The sequence below is a fragment of the Marmota monax genome, unplaced genomic scaffold, assembly GCF_021218885.2.
Source record: "Marmota monax isolate L192 unplaced genomic scaffold, Marmota_monax_Labrador192_F-V1.1 WCK01_AAM20220418_F8-fsc00035, whole genome shotgun sequence".
Classification (NCBI taxonomy): Eukaryota; Metazoa; Chordata; class Mammalia; order Rodentia; family Sciuridae; genus Marmota; species Marmota monax.
In genome coordinates, this window is record NW_026691961.1 from 7190795 (window position 1) to 7209769 (window position 18975).

Genomic DNA, 18975 nt, shown 5'->3' on the forward strand with positions numbered 1-18975 from the left:
GAAAGGAGATGGAATTACCTTGACCACATTAGAACGTCCAGGCTGAACTTCGGTGCCTAGGAGAGTTCACCCCCTACACCAACCAAGGGAGAAAAACTAAGCCCTGGCTGATGCCCCTGTGTGGGAGAAAGTGGGGAGGGATTTGGGGGGACAAGAGAATGTCAGTATAGCACCTCTTCTTCTAGAGCAGGAACCTACATCTTAATCCCCGACTCTCAGTCCATAAGCACGCACCTCCTAAGCCATTTGTTTAGCAAATGTGAATTTTTTTGAAAGCAGCATAGCAAAAAGTAGGCCTTACTTCTGGACTCTACTGAGCCTGAGGGAAAGTTTTGCTTGACATAACAGGTTGACGCTCTGGTGCATGTTTATTTTTACCAAACAGAACTCAACAGGGCTTTGTAAAAATGACAAGCTCTCCCTTTTGCAGTGTGAGGCAGGACACCACCATCCTGCCTGAGGACATCTTGAGCAGCCCTGTTATTCCACCTGTGGAGCGCACGTGTAGAGCGCACGTCTGGAAAGCTCCCCGGCAAGCTTGCCACCGCTTCTCCTCCCCATCCACGGAAGACATGGCTTCTCACTGACCACACTCATCCCTGCTGAACCTGGTGAGACCCCAGAATCCTCAGTCGAATCCCAGGCAGATGCTGCCACAGCTGCCTCATGCTCCTCCTCTCAGGGTGCATGTTCCAGCTGGGGATGGCCCTAAGGTGGCCAGACCCGTACCTCCAAAGGCCCCCCTCTAACCCAAGATAGGCTTGGGGTTCAAGTCCACAATCCCCACATTTGACCTCCTCTCCTGTGATAACACAATCTACGACTCGGGAGAGCCACTCTCCTTTTCCATGTTCTTCTGTGGATTTAAAAAAAAAAAAAAAAAAAAAAAGAACAAAGAAAAAAAGTAGAGTCTGAACCTTCAGGCAGAAACTAAGATTGAAAGCTTTCATCAAAAGCTAATAAAATTCTCCTGGGGTGCTGGAGGGAGGACCCGCAGGTTCCTGAGGCCCAGAGTCCACCCTTCTCTTACAGGCTGCACAGTTTCGAGCCCTATATGCAGATCCACTGCCCAGGAGCCCACCTGAGACAAAGGGACACACACTGAGCAGTCATGGCTGGGAAGAAATCAGACCCAGAGGAGACGAAGGTCAAGTGAATGCCACAGGCCAAAGGCCACTTCAGTCGGGTTTTTCAATGCTGCAACCAAAAGACCTGATAAGAACAATTTTGGAGGAGGAAAAGTTTATTTGGGGCCCTTGGTTTCAGAGGTCGCGGTCCAGACAGCCAACTCCATTGCTCTGGGCTTGAGATGAGGCAGAGCATCATGGTGGAAAGGTGTGGTGGAGGAGAGCAGCTCAGGACATGACAATCAGGAGGCAGAGAGAGCTCTGCAGACCAGGGATAAAATAGAACCCCAAAAGCATGCCCCCAGTGACCCACCTCCTCCAGTCACCACCTACCTGCCTACAGTTACCACCTAGTTAATACCATCAGTGAAGTAATGCACTGATTAGGTTAAGGCTCTCATAACCCAGTCATTTTTATCTCCAAACTTTCCTGCAAACTGTCTCACACATGAGCTTCTGGGGGACACCTTATGATCTAAACCATAACAGGCCCCGAATGCTTATGGATGGGGAAGTGCAAGGGGAGGACTCACAAGATCCTGGCCTGGCCTCAGCATCCCTAGCCACTGACAGACAAGACTCCAGTGAAGAAGAAATTAGGTGATACACACTGAGCTCTTGGGAGAGGCCTGGGGCAACGCCGAGTGTTTTGAAAGCATTAACTCATGTCATCTTCCCCATGATCCAAGACAAAGTGTGACACACGTGCTTTCCTCTGCCCATTGCCTGAGGGACCTGGTGAGGCTCTCAGTCACAGCCTTCTGCTCCCCGTCAACTACAACAAACCCAACAAAGCAAGCTTCCTTCATGCTGTATGCAGACACTGCAGGGACACTGGATTCCTTTTGGATCCTGCAAGGTTTGGTGCCACCGGACACCACTTTTGCCACTATGTGCAGGGAGCCCACTGAAGACTGACATCAGCACAGAGGACACAGAGCCAAGGGAGGGGAGAAACCACTGACACCTCCAGAAGACCTGGAGCCAAGGCCACCTGAAGAAAGCAAACAGTGCTTGGGTTCCCAGCCACAGCAAAAACATCCCCATCAGCCCAGGCTTGGGGTCTATGCCACCAAAGCCAGGAGAGGGCTGAGACATTAGGTTGTTGAGTGGCAGCATCAGGAGCAGTCACTGCGCTGTGTGCATCTCCAGTATAGGTCAGACATGGCCTCCCAAGTCAGCTGTCGCCACCACACATCAGGCAGCCTCGGGAGGGGGTGAGGCAGCACAAGCCTAAGTGTTTAAGGAGAAGAGGACCCAGAGGCTTCAGGAGGGGCTGGGAAAAACGTGACACACCTCTGATAGTGCCGAGCCGCCCAGCAGGAGGGAAAAGCTGACCACAGGACCCTGCTAAGCTGGCCCCACAGGAGAGACAGGAGCAGCAGCCTGGGGCAGAGCTGTTCCAATAACCCAGCAGGTTTCTCAAGAACGCCGTCTCCACCCCTTGGTAAATCTCAACAAGAAGTCCCTTCCTGGATCTGGCAGGTTCACAGTTGAGAGGGTGAATCTACATAGACCCAGAGAACACCCAATCTGCTCCAGGCCAACACCCAAACCAGAACCCTCCTCAGTCAGGACTCAACATTACAACTGAGCCAGCCTGTGGTTGGTTCTCACTCAAAGAACAAAAGCAATGCACTTAAAAATACCAGAGGGAAAAAACATCTTCAGGAAAGACTGGATCCAGCAGCTCAAACAACATCATCAGGACCTGTTGATTTTCACTCCCCCCATTTCTCCACCGTGTTGGTGCCACTTGGTGTTAGGATCTTCTCACAGGGCATAAAAGTCGCCAAAAACTTGAGGGATGGAGTCACTGACTGTCCAGGCCTGGATCAGCCAATCTCCTCCAAAGCATGGCAGGTAGAGGGAAGGACGGGGTCAACCCCATCAAACCACATGGACAGAGTGGGGAGGAGGAGGAGGAGGAGTTCACCACAGAGATCCAGGGTAGAATAAGGGTTAATCTGTGTTAATTTGAAGGGATCCCAGGATAACCAGGTATCTGCTTAAACATCATCTCTCTGAGCCTGGGGGCGTTTCCAGAAGAGATTCGCATTTGCACTGGTGAACTGAGCAGGGCACACGGCCTGCAGCCATGAACCTGGCATCATGCACTCCCCGGAGGCCCGAGCAGCATACACGCGCGCACGCACACACACACAAACAGGAAGGCGAATTCTCTCGAGCTGCATCACTGCTCTCCTGCCCTTGGTGCTTTCAATTCTCAGGCCTTTCCAATTCAGACTGCTTCTGTAACAGCCCTCTGGACATCAGGCCTTGTGATTGTACCACCAGCGTCCCCAATCTCCAGCCTGCACACTATAGACCACAGACACGTGCAAGCCATTATCATCCATGCCCACATTGGCCAGTACTTACAATAAATCTTTCTAGAGAGATGCAAACTGCTGGTTCTTTCTCTGCAGTGCCTGTGGTCCCCGTAGGTAGCTACAATCTGATGGTCATGGGGGCAGCCTTCAAGATGGCCCCTGACTTGTGTGTATTCCCCTCCCACATTACATCAGGGCTGATCTATATAACTAGAAAATACAGTGGAAGTGGTTGGTGTGAGCTCCAAGATCAGGTTATCAAAACATGATGGCTGACATCTTGGGTATGCTCTCACTCTTGAGCTACGCCCTATGGGAATCGGCTACGGTTGTCCACAGCCCTAACAAGAGGCCCATAGGGCCAGGAGCCAAAGCCTGTTCAGTCACGTGAGTAAGCATGAGAATGGTCCCTCCAGTCCCAGCCAAATCTTCAGATAGCAGCAACTTTGGCCAGCAGCCACCTCTTGCCCAAGCCAAGTCATTCCCAGATTCCTCACAGAAAGGAGAATTACAAGCATTTGTTGTTTTAAACAAACAAGTTTGGAGATAGTTATCTCAATAAGCAGAAATAGAAAATGTCCCGATACAATCCAACCACCATGTTTATTTGCTTGCTGCAATGCTTGTGTCCCCCCTCAGTTCAGGTATTAGAAACTTAATTCCTCATGCAATGTTGGGAGGTGGTTAGGTCAAGAGGGCTTTGCCCTCTCCAGTAGATTAATGTCCTCACCACAAGAACGGGATTGTTTAAAAGAAGCAACTTCTGCTCTCTTCCCTCTCACACGGTCTCCTCTGTGATGCTTCCGCCACACCATCATTCAGCAGAGGGCCTGACCAATGCAGCCCCTCCCATCCTGGACTTCCAGCCTCAGAACCATGAGCCCAGTAAATTTATGTCCATTCTAGATCACCCTGTCTGTGGCAGCCTGTCACAGTGGCATAAGAGTCTGACACTTCCCTCTCAGTGTAAACTTGTATCTTCTTTCTTTGAACATCTGCCTCATAGTTTGAGTTTTCTTAATTCAGCAGGAAGCAAGGCAATCAATTATTTAGGGGAATGTGACTGGCACAATCCTAACTGCATCTGACTATAATGCCTCCACATCGGGGCCTAGCAGGTGCTCAGGGCCACAAAAGCACAGAGCTAGTCACATGAACTCGTTCTTGGTCGAACTGTGACAGATGAAAGGAAAGCCATTAATTTTTAGCAAAAGAAATCTGTAATCAAATGCAGAAGTTGCTCAGTGATGTTTCAGCCTCACAATATACACTCAAAGCCTGTAAAACACACAAATACACGCTTGGTATTAGAATGTTTACACAAAATAAACTCCACAGTTCTGAATCTAAAATAGCCTGCACTATTCTTTCTATACCATTGCTGTTAAAATATATCTTTTGATTAGGCAACGTCTCTTAGTAACATAATTTTTATATTAAAGAAAAATGATGATAGTTAACATTTACTGAGCTTGTGGGAAGCATATTTATTGAGCTGACAAATGGTCTCTCTCGTTTTATTCATGAAATAACTCAATGAGGCAGAGAATTTTCTTATCCCCATTTTACAACTAAGAAAACCAAAAGAGATTAAGTAACTTCCCAAGGTCACACCACTAGGAAGGAACAGAGCCACAGTCTGACCCTCAATGTTCACCTTCTTTGTCACACCTGCCCCTGGGGGCACACGTGGGCCTGAGAGCAGGGTGGGGCCAGCGCAAACTCACTGCCAGCCTGGCACTCGATGCCCCACTGGCTACAGCCCTCCCAGCCCAGCACCCACCACCTCAGCAGGTCCTGTCTGCCAACAAACAGCTGTTCCTCCTGCGGCCAGAAAGCTCTGACAGCTGGCAGAGTGGAACTCTGTCAGCAATTGACCTTCTCCAAACTTACACATCCTGCTGACCACCTTGCTTTGTTCCATTCTCTCCTTCTGTAATAATCACCTGTTGAACAGATGACCTTCTACCTGCAAACCACAAACTCTCAAGTCGCTTAAACCCATTGTTCCCATGAGGAGACTTCATATTACACAACTGCCTAGTCAAGAAATTGTTTTTCCTCTACCCTATTTATGGGATAAAATTTTTCCTGGAATTATCAGATTCCAAAATACCCTTTAGACAATGGTCCCAACAACACACACGCCCAGCACCTTACACACCCTGTTCCCTCCTCAACCAGTCTGCCTGGGTGGGTAAGATTGCCCTCTCCATCTCATAGATGGGCAAACACACACTTGCAGAAGTTAAGTAGTTCACCCGGAAACACAATTTGCAAGTAATGGAGCGGGAACTTGAGTGTAAGCCAAGACTTTACACAAGTCAGTAAATGACAGGGAATATAATCCTTTCTGTCACTGATGATTCAGAACCGGCCTCTCTGAAGACTGCAGGCTTTCCTATAGACACTGATTTGCAAGCATGCCACAGGGTTTTAGCATGACCAGGTGAAATGAAGGACCAGCTAACAAAATGCCACCAGTCACTCTATTTATGATTATCGTTTAACTGGCTCTGATATTCTCAAGACATCATTTTAGAACCTGAAGAAAGGGGAGAAGCTAGTTGAGTAGGGCTTGGATAAGAGGTCAAAGTGACAGACACATGTCAACGATACAAATGCTGCTTACGTAACCTGGCAGCACCAAGATGGAAGAGCCACCACTGCAAATGCACCCGACTCTGGGCCCCGACACAGCCCCGAAATCTATTTCTCTCCTGGTCTAATTTAAAAGCAATTTTTGAGGAACCACCAACAAACTGCTTATCTCACCTAAAATGGGGGGAAATACTGGAAACAACCCAACTGGTAAATTGACCATATTAAATTGGTCAATTTAATATGGTGATTAATTCAATGAAATACAACATTCAGGTATATAAAAAAGGTTACCAGAAAAACCACTTCTGCAGTAGGAAGCCAAGCAAGGAGGCAGGCTGGGAAACGACAGGCTGGAGGTTGTGGGTGCAGCTCAGAAAACACGTTCAGTACAAAATGATATTTTAAGGGAGCTGGGTTTTTGTTTTGTTTTTTAATTCACTACAGTTTTAATAAGATAAACATCACAGAAAAAAAAATGGCTCTTAAGTAAAAATAGGCTCCATCATACCCATAACCAGAGAAACAGAAATGAAACATCTTCTGCCAGCCTCATTTTTCTCCTGTGATATTATCAGAGACCCAAAACCTGGATCCTACCGTGCTCTACATAGCTGGGCAGCAGCGCCACCTCGCAGGTTGCTGTGGAAGAAGCGTGGCTCAACAAACACCTGGAGAGGGCAGCGGGGGCTGCCACCCAGCCTAGAAAGGCACCTCGACCAGCAGGTCTACTTCTGGGAATGCTTCCAATAAACACACTCGCACAGGCACAGGGGTATTGGCTGTGGCACTATTAGTAGTCACAACATTGGAAAATCCTTAATACTCAGCTACTGGCAGACTGGTTAAACTAACTCTGGTGCAATCAGATAATGACACAGTAACGGGATAAGGAAGATGGGAGCCCCTTGGCACAACAACACAGATCCTCCCCAAGATGTGAAGTGAGGGGGGAGTGGGAAAGGCACTGGCCAGCTACATGTGCACACGCTGTCGTGTGGGGACACAGAACCTCTCTGCAACTGGCAACAGCAAGGGCATCCAGAGAGCACCAGCTGGCTGGGACCCGTGAGCACAGACTCAACGTTTAACCTCCATTATTTTGAACCATACGCATACACATCACTTATTGAGTGAACGTAGATAAATTTTGTCTCCTTTGGTTGCTTTCTTCTTATTATTAAAGCATACATGTGAAAAGTGTGCGGCCCTGTAACAGCCCCCATGCTCACCTCCACCCTTGCCCCCCCTACCTTGCCAAAGCCTGGACCTTCATGGTGTGCCGCTCCTCCTGCTCAGTCACCTTCCTTTTCAAGGTGTCCACCTCCTGCCGGAGCGCAGCCGAATGTTCCATCTCGCCATCAAGCAGGTTCCGCAGGGATCTAGGAAGAGGGGCCCAACTGTTCAGATGCCATCAAACAGGTTCTTCAAGCCCAGAAAACTGTTCTTGACCCAAGTCCAGACTCATTCACTGTCCACAGGGCTCTGCACAAACTAAGTCAAGTCTATTTCATAGAAACTTACTTCAGGAGATAGCAAACACTGCCAATCACCTGAGAGCAAGAATTACAAGGAGCCCAGGGCAGTCATCTGCAGTCAGGCCCCATGTCCCCGCTTTCCCAGGAGCAGACAGCCATCTGACTGTGTGGATCAAGGCAGAGCAAGGACTTGACAAGTCCCAGAGAAGTCCTTTTAAAAACACACCCCCAAAAGGTGCAGGATATTATTTGGACTCATTTTGTCACAGACGCAGCGAGTAAGAGATGTAGCCAAGGAAAGGATGTCAGGAGAGACCAAAAGAATATCTGGAGCATAAAAACAGAATATACACTCGGATGATATGACAGCTGTCCAGCCTCCCTGCCCACCACCCACATCACACAGGGAGCCTGGCCTTCCTCGGGACCTCCGGCTGAGCATTGTGCTGCGGCAGGGCTGGCACTTAACATTCCCCTCCAAAACATGTTCTCTCGTGTGTCTTTCACTCCCAGTCTCATAAAAAGGGAGTAGACCAGTAGCTCGCCTCAAGTTTCCACCCAGAAACAAGCCTCACGTGGTTCTGTAGACCATTTCCTTCGCTATGCCCGAGTGGCTAGTTCTAGCCGACAGTGACTGACTGTGGTGCACCTGCACAATCCAGGACATTGCCATAAAACATCAGCGTGCAGCCAAAAGTGCCAGGCCCTGAGCCCAGCCCGGTGTTCACTGACTCCCTCAAGACCTGTGCTCCTGGGGAGCTGGGGAGACTCCCCTCTTGGACCTGGAAGCCTTGGCATCAACACACTATGATTTTTTTCCTTTTCTGGGAAGAAAAAATTAACAGACAACGAGTTCTGTTCTTCACAAGGGAAAATAAATCCTGTGGCTCCTTCCCAGCAAACAGCTCCCGCTGGAGCAAGGAAACACACCCTGCCAGGGCTTTGGGCCTTTGTGGAAAGTGCATTTTAGTTGGAAAATGGTGCCGTCTGTAAAGACTCCTTTTAAAACACTCTTCTGTTTTACAGATCACACTCATTTGCTTTCATGTTCCATAAAGGATGAGGAAGAAGCTTGTGAAGTGGTACTGGCCTGTTGCCTCCCCAGGTGGGGGCGCTTCCTGGTTAATGGCAGGCAGGCCCCTACCAGCCACACCATGGCCGAGGCAGGTTCTGGCAGAAGAAAAGCCCAACAGCAGACAAAAGCCAACAGCAGGTGGCGTCTGGCACTTGTTTCAACAGGGAAGGGAAGAATAAAGATGTTTGCTTCTGGGTGTCTTCAAGAGAAGACAAGAGAAGACACCAATTCTCTGGCCAACTCCAGAGAATTCAAGTGTCGCCCTGCTCTGTATCCCTGGGTTGGACAAACCCTCGGACAGTGTTAGTGCCTGGACCCTAACACAGGCCCTTGATAAAGACCACTCCAAAGGGCCTTTGGGATAATGGATGGTCCAGGGGCTTCTTTCTGAAGTGATAACAATGTTCTAAAATTGACTGTGGTAATGATCGTACGCATCTGTGAAAACACTAAAAACTGCTGGCCTGCACATACTCAATGGGCAAGCTGTAGGGCGTGTGGATTTTATCTCAATAAAGGCTGTTTTTTTAAAGAGAATCAAAGGCTGTTCTTCCAAATTCTTGTTCTAAGGTGATGCCATTATTCAAGGTTCTCATTCCTTGCTTGCACGTAAGCCACACTGGACACTCAGGTGGCACAGCCAGACAGAAGCTAAAACATCACCAGTCGCACTTGCCAATGAAGCAAAACTGCCTTCATCTGTTAATTCTCTACCTGAGGAAGATCAGAACAGACTGAGAAGCACGGTACCTGTTCTCTTCTTCCAGCTCATCCTTTCTGTTCATCATGGCCACGATGGCTTGTCGTAGTTCATCTAAGGAAAGAAAGCAAAGTCAAAGTCCATCAGCAGATCTTGCCTATCAGACCATCGCCTCACCTCACTGGATCATCTGCCCTTAGGACAGCTTGTCTGGAAAGTTCCTTATTCCTTTCAAAAGTAATTCCTGCACAGTCTTAGAGATCCAGAAGGCTCAGCTGTGCACTTCCATCAGCCACACGAAGTGGAAGGGCAGGGCAGGATAAGAACAAATAAAGAGCTACTTCCTTGGTGAACACATTTGGCTTGCGATTCCTTAATGTTTCCCAAGTCCCCGATCCTGGACAGCCTCTATTTTGAACAATGATTTTCCCTATTAAAGCTATTTATCAACCTAGACAGGAGACCGAGTGACCCTGGCTCCATAATGGCACAGATGTAGTCATTCAGGTTTAGTCAAGGACCAGGCTTTCCCTTTGCTCCCCTCTACAGCTAGTTATGGGCAACACAACTGGGGTCTTCAATACCCAGCCATGATCACTCTCAGAAGCTACTTTCCCAACATCCCCCACAAGAAAGCCTGCCTGGGTAGAAACCACACCCTCCCATATACATCAAACCCAAGTGTTGCCACTGTGCTGGTCACTTCCAGGTCACTCAGTCAGACCTACAATCAGGAATTTTGATTTTTCCTGGAAAGCTACGGCTGTTTGGTCTATTTCCTTTAATGGACCCTGGGAACTATATCAGCTTCCAAAGACTGACTACTAGAAGCTCATAGCAAAAATTGTGCACCCAGCAGGAGAATGTGTACTTCAAAGCCCAATAAAACACACAGGCCCAGGTGACGAGGCCACAACAGACACTGAGGGATTTAATTCGCAGCACCATACTTCAAGACCATAGTCATGTATGACTCTTGCAAAATTTCTCCATCTTGAAATTGTCTTTAACAGTAAAAAAACACATTTCTGGAAAAGAATAATAAAGATTAGAAAGAAGAGGGGCAAAAGGAAGAGTAGGGTCAGTAAGTCCACAGCAGAGTTAAGCAGTCTTGAGAAACAAAAGGGCCACCCCCAGGAGAAAGGCAGAGGATAGGAAATGGTTGAAGCCAGAGCACAGCAAGCTGCCCACCTGAGCCATGCTCTGTGGGAGTTGAGGTGGCCCAGATTAAACATGTTCATTCATTCACACACTCAACATCTATTGAGCCCTACTGGGTTCAAGCACCTTCCCAAGGAAGGACTCTCACAAGAGGATTCTTAACCCACAAGAAAGCACATTCACATTTGCCTATGATAAACGAGTCTGGAAGAATTTTCATTCTGAACTCAACCAGGTAACTAGGGCCCTTGATCAGAGCCTTGAACCAGCGTCTCAGCTTTTCAGAGCCCTTCTCTCAGGCACGAAGGGGAGCAGCAGTACCTACCCTCTTGCCTCCCTGGGGTGCTGCAAGGACCAAAGGAGAGATTAGATAGAATGGTGCTGTCAGGACCGTGTCTCTTTCAGCCTATGGCTAGAAGCATTAGCCCTTTAGAACTCATCATAATGCTATATGAGTTAGTTATATTAAAATGGAAACACTGATAAATCTGTGGGGGAAAAAGTAACTTATTCTCATGTTATCATGGGGCAGGGACCCTAGACACAATATATTTTGGAAGACAAGCAGGATAAAATCTCTCTGGCTCTTATCTCCAGGAAGCCTAGGACAAGTGGCAGCTGCATGTTGGGGCACCTTAGGGAGTAGCTCCTTACTCCAAGGCCCATTTGAATTCCAAGTTTTCTTATAGTTTCTTTCCCCTTGTAGTTCTTGGCTGCCCAAGTCTCATAAGACAAAAAGAATAAGATGCTCATAATTGTATCATGAGGCTGGAATAGGTGACATTTCATTATAAACAAAGAAACCCCCCTCTTTGCTGGGCATCCCAGTCAGCCATGTGTCTGCTATGGTGGAACGTCCTGTGCAGGCCTGGTCGACATGAATGGACTGCCTGTACTGAGCCTAGGGCAGGCAACAGCACAACAGATGGCACGTGGCAGTGCATGCTCCTCTGCTGCCTGAGCTCAGAGAAGGGGTGTACTGGACTGCACCGCCTTCAGGGCCCTGAAGGAGTTGTTCACCACCACCATGGTCATGAGCTGACATCTGTCACTCCACGTAGCTCCTGAATACCACCCAACCTTTTCCCTATGCTCAGAGAGGGAGGTCTAGTGGCCTCCCGAGAGACCCTCCAGAGCAACTGTGCCTCAACCACCTTGGCCTTATCCACAGAGATTCTCACCCAAGATAATAACCCAGTGCATGTTAGTTCATGCATTTCCTGGCCAGAACCCATCTTCCCTCAGCTTGTCCCGCACTTCCAGTCTCAATAAGAAAACCAACCAATTCTCCAGGCCCCGATGAAAAGGCACCTCTTCTGTAAAGGCCTCCCTGACCCCACCACCCTGCAGCACATTGCAAGGTATGTAGTAATTAGTCACCTGTCTGCTGAGGTGTGCACGACTCCAAAGTACACAGTATGTCATGCACCTTGGTATCCACAGCTCCTTCACATTGAGGGCTTTGTCAAGGTGCATGGATCTGAGTTCTGTGAACGAGTGGCCCAAGAGACCGTTCCTCCCTAGCCCATCTACACCTAAAGCTGGTGGCCAAAACAGCAGTTGTCACAGAGTAAATGCTTTCTATGTGCCTAGCAGCACTTGAGCCCCAACCAGCTCCATTTCCACTCTCTGGCCACCTCATGCCAGGTCCCCATAGGAGGCCCAGTGGCCTTCTAAATCCTATCTAAGGCCTAAGGTTGAAAAACTTGCCCTGGGCGGATTCAAGAGTTGGAAAAGACCAAGAGCGGGAGGATACAGAGGGCAAGAAGAGAATCAGAAGTTCTAGCAGCTTCCACCCCAATGATTCATGGAAAGTTGCCATCAACGGCTCTGGGCCAAGCAGATCGGAGTTCAAACTGCTGCTCAACTACTCACCTCAGGGTAACCAAGGACATGTATCTGCCTTGGAAACTACAAGGTGGGGCAACGCCACACTCCTGTGGGATGGCTGAAGCTCTGAAGTGGTGGAGAGAGCAGCATATGCAGCAGGGTTCAGGGTTTTTAGAGCACTCTCTGCAGTCGGGCTCGAATCCCAGCTCCAAACCTGGGAAACCTTGAGCAAGTTACTGACCCTCTGTTAAAAATCCGATTTTACAGATACAGCTCTGTCTCGAGTCTGAGCATCTAAGGATTCAATAAAGTCATATGCAAATGAGGTGCCTGGAACAATGTCCAGCATGTAGTAGCTTTGAAGATGTTATAAGATCACTATGATGAGTGACTTTCTCTCCAAAGGCAGGGCACAGAGGTGGGAACAAAGCAGCAGTGCATGCTCACAAGGACAGGTCGTCTACAGGGCATACTTGTTCAGGAGTTGTGGGATTCACCCAGGACCTCGACCTAGGTAAAATAATTATTTGAAGTGCTCTCCATACTATAGCAGCAGACTAGATCACCATGGGCAGCACAGGAACCCAGCCACAATTCACTGTTACTGGAAGAGACTGAGCAAGCATCTGGGTTCTGGCTCTTTAGGTACCAGATAATGGAGTCCTGAACACTGCCACTCAAGACTTGGCAGCTGAAACCTTTACTCCATAGGAAAAGTCTTGGAGAAGAACTGCTCCACAGGATGACCCAGAAACCCACAATGATCACTTTTCAAGAACAGCCTCAAGTTGCCCTAAGAGGTCTCGGCCAGTAGCTCACCTTGTAGCCCAATGTCAGCTCAGAGAAACCACCTGTGAGAAACAACTGGACAACCAACGCTGACCCCATCCACTCCATCACCCTCCCATGATCCTCCTCTGCCCAGACACTGATTCCAGCCTCTTGGAGGGGGCCCTCTATTTCTATCAACATAAACATGACAGATAACACGCGCAGGCAAAGCCATGCTCTAATGGTGGAACCTTTTAAAAGATCCATCACTGTGCTGTCCAAGTGCCCCCCCCCCCCGCCAGCCTCACGTTGCCACAGCAGAACACTGAGCCATGGGTGGATGGGAATGTGGAGTGGAGCAGGCAACCTCAACAGGCTTTAACTTAAACATGAATTCCTTTTTGCTGTCACATGGGGGGGGGGGGCGGCAGTTGTGACTTTCCTGGGGCAGTAGAGCCAGTAGGCAGCGTCAGGATGGTTTCTGAGCATCACAAACATGACACTCCTCTAAGTGTGAGTGACCCCAGGAGCAGAGGTGCTCCAAGATGTCATGTTCTCTCCTCCCCAGCACCGCATGCCCCTTACTTGTTTAGTCTTTATCACCTGCCGCGGCACCCATTTCCAGCAAGAACAGAGCAGCCTCCCCCCATGGCCTCTGGAGTGTGGCCGAGTTGGGCTCACCCTCTCCTGAGGCTGGACGGCCAGGGGCCACCCACCTCAAATCCAGCTCCCCACCTGGCTACAGTGTATGGAGCTGTCATTCATCATTGATTTCCCAGAAATCAATCTGGGAAAAAAGGCAGCATTCCAAATCACGCTGGAAAGGATGGACTTGTCCACAGACACTGTCAGGACAAAGGACCATTGTGAAAGCAAAAATCAGGACTTAGATCTTTGCTTCTGCTATGTGCTAAAATAAATTATAGAGACATGATATTTAAATGTGAAATGAAGCAATCGAAACCCTATAAATGTGAATATTCACATTCTTAACAGGAACCAAAGAACAAGGTCACTGAGGCAATGACAGTTTTGCTGTAAGTTTTTTTTGTTTTGTTTTGGTTTTGGTTTTTTTTTTTTTTTGGTAGATGAACAGAATGCCTTCATTTTATTTACTTTTATATGGCGCTAAGGATCAAACCCACACAAGCCTCACACAAGCTAGGCAGGCACTCTGGCACTGAGCTACAGCCCCAGCCCTAGTTTTTTTAATGTCTGCACATTTTAATGTCTGTTTGTGGGTTTCATCTCTCAGGGCAGCAAACTAGCAGCACAGAAACAATGTAGGTTTTTGAGTCAGATCTACATTCAGACCCCAGGTCCCCACGCCTCAGCACTGGGCCCTAACAAAGGGAAGGTGGGAGCAGATGCATCTGGCCGAGGGGCACATGGTACCAATCAACTCCTCATCTGCTAAAAGCCAATTTGCCAAAAGACCAATGTAATGAACATCCTCCTTAAAGGAGACTTGAACTGGGCCAACAACAGCTTGCTGTGGTCCATTTGCACCAGGTGCAAAGGTCTACACATGAACAAAGGCAGACACAGGGCACAAGCCCACAGAGGTACCAGAAAAGGCCCAGAAAAAAATGGAGACTTTGGCAAAGAGGCAGGTATTCAAAATATCACTGTGAGACACACGACCGCACCCCTCACACAGGCAAAGACACTGAGAAACCACAACTTTGCAAAGCATCTGTATCACTTCCTTGCACCCACGATGGCTGCCCAAAGATGAGCGGGAGAGCAGGAAAGAGGGGCTGGCCTGCAAAGACTGGCCACAGGAAGTATAGATGTCCTGCAAGAACAGCCATTCTGCTCCTGCTGTACTCCCTACACCAGGTCCCTGCAAGTCCTCAAGGACCTCTCTGTTCTTGTGTTCTGAACCTGAGCAGGTGCCATGTCCTCTTAGCTAAACAACCCCATACAGTAACTGAACCCTTCCTTCCCTAAACCCGCCTGCATCATGGGTTTAGGGAAGGAAAACATCCTCTGATGGGCTAAAATTGTGCACGTGTAGTCCTGTCCCCGAAGTCCCACCCCTATCTTGCCAGTCCCTGCAGGCCAGAGACCCAGTGCCCAGCACAGCATCTGGCCACAATGCACACTCAAGACCTGTGGGTCAGGTGAGTAAGTGAATTAATAAAGGAGTAAATGTCTGTCTCCCACTGCTAAAACCTGCCCCTCAGCTCCAGGAACTGAGCACGGAATGGGCTGGGCAGAAATGTCAATTGCATTTAATAATAAGTTCAAGGCCTCATTAGAGAACACTAACCACTGGGTTCACAGCTGTAATTTCCTGCCCCACTGACAGGGATTCAGGCCCGAATTGAGCTTTTTCCGTTATGTGTCTCTGGAACGTGATTCACATGGTGGGGAAAGGAGATGGTGACAAATTCCAAGATGTCATTACCATGACCTGAAGCTAGATAAGCCTGCAAAACCAAGCCCCTCCTTCCTCACATTGACCCCAGGCACCCTATCCACACAGCCAGACAAGGCCGGCCCACCCATGGCAGGTGCAGAGACCAAGCTGCCACAGGAGGGTGAGAGGGGCCCCAGCTTCAGTCTTGGGGATACTGTCCTGAGGCTAACGAATTTGAAACTCCCTTTTCAAAATTAAAAAGGGAGAAGGTGACCACCACGACTAGGTGCAGTGCACCTGGCCCTAGAGACGCATGCACGCGCACTTGCCCATACATGGACCCGTGCGATAATTCCCTGGCTGTGTAGAGCATTTCCTCCCAAGACCTCAACAAGCCTAACACACTCCCCGGGGGCCCATCCTCAGTTATATTTAAAGAGGACTCACGAGGGCACATGCACAGAAATAAAAAATGTGCTTCTATGGGTATAGACTTAACCTACATCATCGCTTTTCAAACTTAACATCCTGCCTTTTATATCTGTCTGCCTACCCACTCCCTTTCCTTTTATCTCCAAGAGAAAGGATAAACTACATTGAGCTTCAAAATATAACTTTTAAAATCAATCTCGGGCCTATTTTAGCTTTTCGTTCTGATTTCTCCTCCTTCCTGCTACCCACCCAGGACTTCTATTTTTCCATTTCTTATAATGAAACAGGAAAGGAGAAAAAAAATGCCCCCAAGCCCCTTCCCAGAGGTCAGAGCCAGCAGCTCCCATTCACAGGCAGCTTTCTGTAGGCCCAGGAATACACACACACTCTTGAGAAGTATCACTACAGCTACACCTACAATGTGAAGCAGGAAACGGGCCCAGAGAAGAGAAGTGACTTGCCCCAGGTCACACGGCCAGCAAGTACCAGGGTCAGGACCCCCCTCACCTCCAGGCAGGCTCCTAGCAGGCCCAGCCCTAACCTATACTAGCCTGCATCGTTGGTCACCCCCCAGGCTGGGACATGCCCCTTCAAGAAGCAAACCAGCAACCTAAGTTCCAGGAGCTCTCCCGGCCTCCCCGTCTTCCTCTGAAAAGCCCACAGTCCGATAAAAGTTTTAAAACTTTCATCTCTTCATGATTATCTGGAAAGGGAAAGGGAAGTTTTGAGAAACCTACGGGAACAGAAGGGAAAATACATGAAAATCACAAGGTATGGGAGAAAACCACTTTCTAATTTCTTCATCCTTACTAACCTCTTTGTAATATTCATTCTCTCAGTCTTGCTAGTGCCCCCCCCACACACAGAGATTTTGTGTAAAGTAACTTGCAGTACAAACCCTTATGGCAGGCACTTCGAAAGTAGACATGGACCAGGCGTGGTGGTGCATGCCAGGAGACCGAGGCAGGAGATTCACAAGTTTAAGGCCAGCCTTAGCAACTTAGCGAGGTCCTGTCTCAATAAAAAATAAAAAGGGCTGGGGGTGTGGCTACATGGTAGAGAGCCTCTGGGTTCAGTCCCCAGTACAAAAAAAAAAGCGGTGGGGGGTGAATGTTGATTGGGCCACACAGCAACAAGAGCAAAGGCATGAAGTCCACAGAGGGATGTGGGAGCAGAGAGAAGGCAGAGGCGGCACCTAGCTAGGGCAGCAGCCCCTGCTTGAGGTCCACTGTCACCTGGGATACAGCCCAAGCTTCCCCAGTTCTAATGCGTCACGAGGGCAGAACCCATGCTTCATACAAACCCGAAATTGAAATGCTCTTAACTAAGGCTGTTACCACACAGGCCCAACAGGACACACTGCGGACCACCACTCTGAAACCTGCCCCAAAGCTCGAGCTCCTGATCATTCCTATGCTTGACATTAAGGCAGGTAGCACATAAGGTAGGTAGACCCAGCCTTTAAAAAAAAAAAAAGAGTAGGCTTCTGCCCTATAATAGGAAGTTGAAAGTGTAGCACTGGGAGAGGCCAAGTGCACCTGGATTGCAGGCAGAGATGCCCCAGGGACTGTCCACCTCAGGGCATCTCCCCAGGACAAAAGGACAAAACCAAGGACACACAGGGTCTCAGCACTCCCACTCTGCCCCATTCAGAAAGGGCTGGGAAAAGCGGCATCCAGGCAATTGCTAAGAGAGTAATGGACTGGGAGGACTTAATATTTTGTACCTTTCCACATGTGCTCAGTACAAGGCATTGAGAGGAAGGCTGTTATCTAAAGTTTTTTTAAAAAAAAAAAAAAAAGAGCAGTTTAGTTCTACAGAGGCATCCAGCAAAAACTGAAACCAAGGTTTCAAGGGGTGTTTCAAGCAATAGAGTAAAAGATCTACTTGGGCAAAAAGAAGATGGTTCTCCAAATTAGATTTTTAAAAATAATGCATTGAGGTGAAATTCACATGAAACCAACCATTTTAAAGTGAAATTCAGTATGCTCATGATGTTGCATAACCTTGACTTCTAGATCCAAAACCTTCCCACTCTAAAACCAAAGCCCGACTCCTTGAGCATCTCGCCACCCGCCTCCTCATGACCACCACCTGCTCTCCACCTCTGCAGGCTCACCTGTCCCGACATTCCACACCAACAGGCCATGCAACACGCGCCTTTTGTGCCTGGCTTCTCTCACTTCACATGCTTTCACAGGTCATCTGTGTTGAAGCATCTACTGGTGCTGCCTTCCTTTTTATGGCTACATAATATCCATTCTATGCAGAGACCATCTGTGCATCTGTCCACCCACCAATGGACACCTGGGCCACCACAGGCACTGTAGTCAACACTCCTGTGCATACACTTGAGTCTCTTTTCAATTCACTTATCCATACCGAGGGGGCGTTTTGCTGGGTCGCATGGTAAGTCTATTTTATTTTTTGCGGATCTGCCACACTACTTCCCACATCGAAGACACACCATTCTCACCTAAGAAATGTCCCAAAATGCATACAGTGAACATCCACATACCAAGACTCAGCACAGCCAATTCTGACTTCACCACCTTCACCTCAAATGTTGTTTAACAAGTTGCAACAGGTCTAGCCGACAAGCCACTGATGGAGAGTGGCATGGGGTGGAGAGGGAAGGAGAAGACAGCTGCTCCCCAGGAGAACGCGGCTGCAGGGGACATGCCAATCACGAGCAGGCTCCTCCGCCACCACAGTACGGGGTGCAGAGAGATGCACAGCTGGCACCAGAAGAGTAGCTGGCTAGGGCGACAGAGGATGGTGCCAGTCAGGTGGCATCAGGTAAACGTCCAGCGCTGCAGAACTATATCCACAGTCCCCATGACAAGATGGTCCTACAAATCCCTGGTAGCTACATCTTACAACAGACTCACCCACTTCCCTGTAGTGTGATCCCCACACATACACACAATCAAGTTAGACACATGGGGCAGGCCTGTGCTGTCCTCACAGCAACGGACACTAGCCTCAACTTCTGTAGACAGAGCATGTCCCCCCACCCACTGGGTTTCTACTGGCCTGGCTCCTGTACCATGTGGATCTGTAACTGTTGGGTAGACCAAGGCTACCTCCTCCCCTAGCACC

The 18975-nt window shown here is 48.7% G+C and overlaps 1 protein-coding gene across 5 annotated transcripts in view; it reads right to left on the bottom strand.

The window, feature by feature from the left end:
- Positions 1 to 18975, bottom strand: part of Snx29 (sorting nexin 29) — a 389328-nt gene that overhangs the window by 264343 nt on the left and 106010 nt on the right. For all 5 annotated transcript variants that reach the window (XR_009226515.1, XM_058578345.1, XM_046440643.2 and 2 more), the window contains 2 exons: positions 9365 to 9428; positions 7315 to 7443 (listed from right to left, as the gene is read on the bottom strand). Coding sequence is in view for 4 of the 5 variants with exons in the window: in XM_058578345.1 (XP_058434328.1) it covers positions 7315 to 7443; positions 9365 to 9428 (193 nt within the window). In the remaining variant the exon portion in view is untranslated. The remainder of the gene's footprint in view (positions 1 to 7314; positions 7444 to 9364; positions 9429 to 18975) is intronic.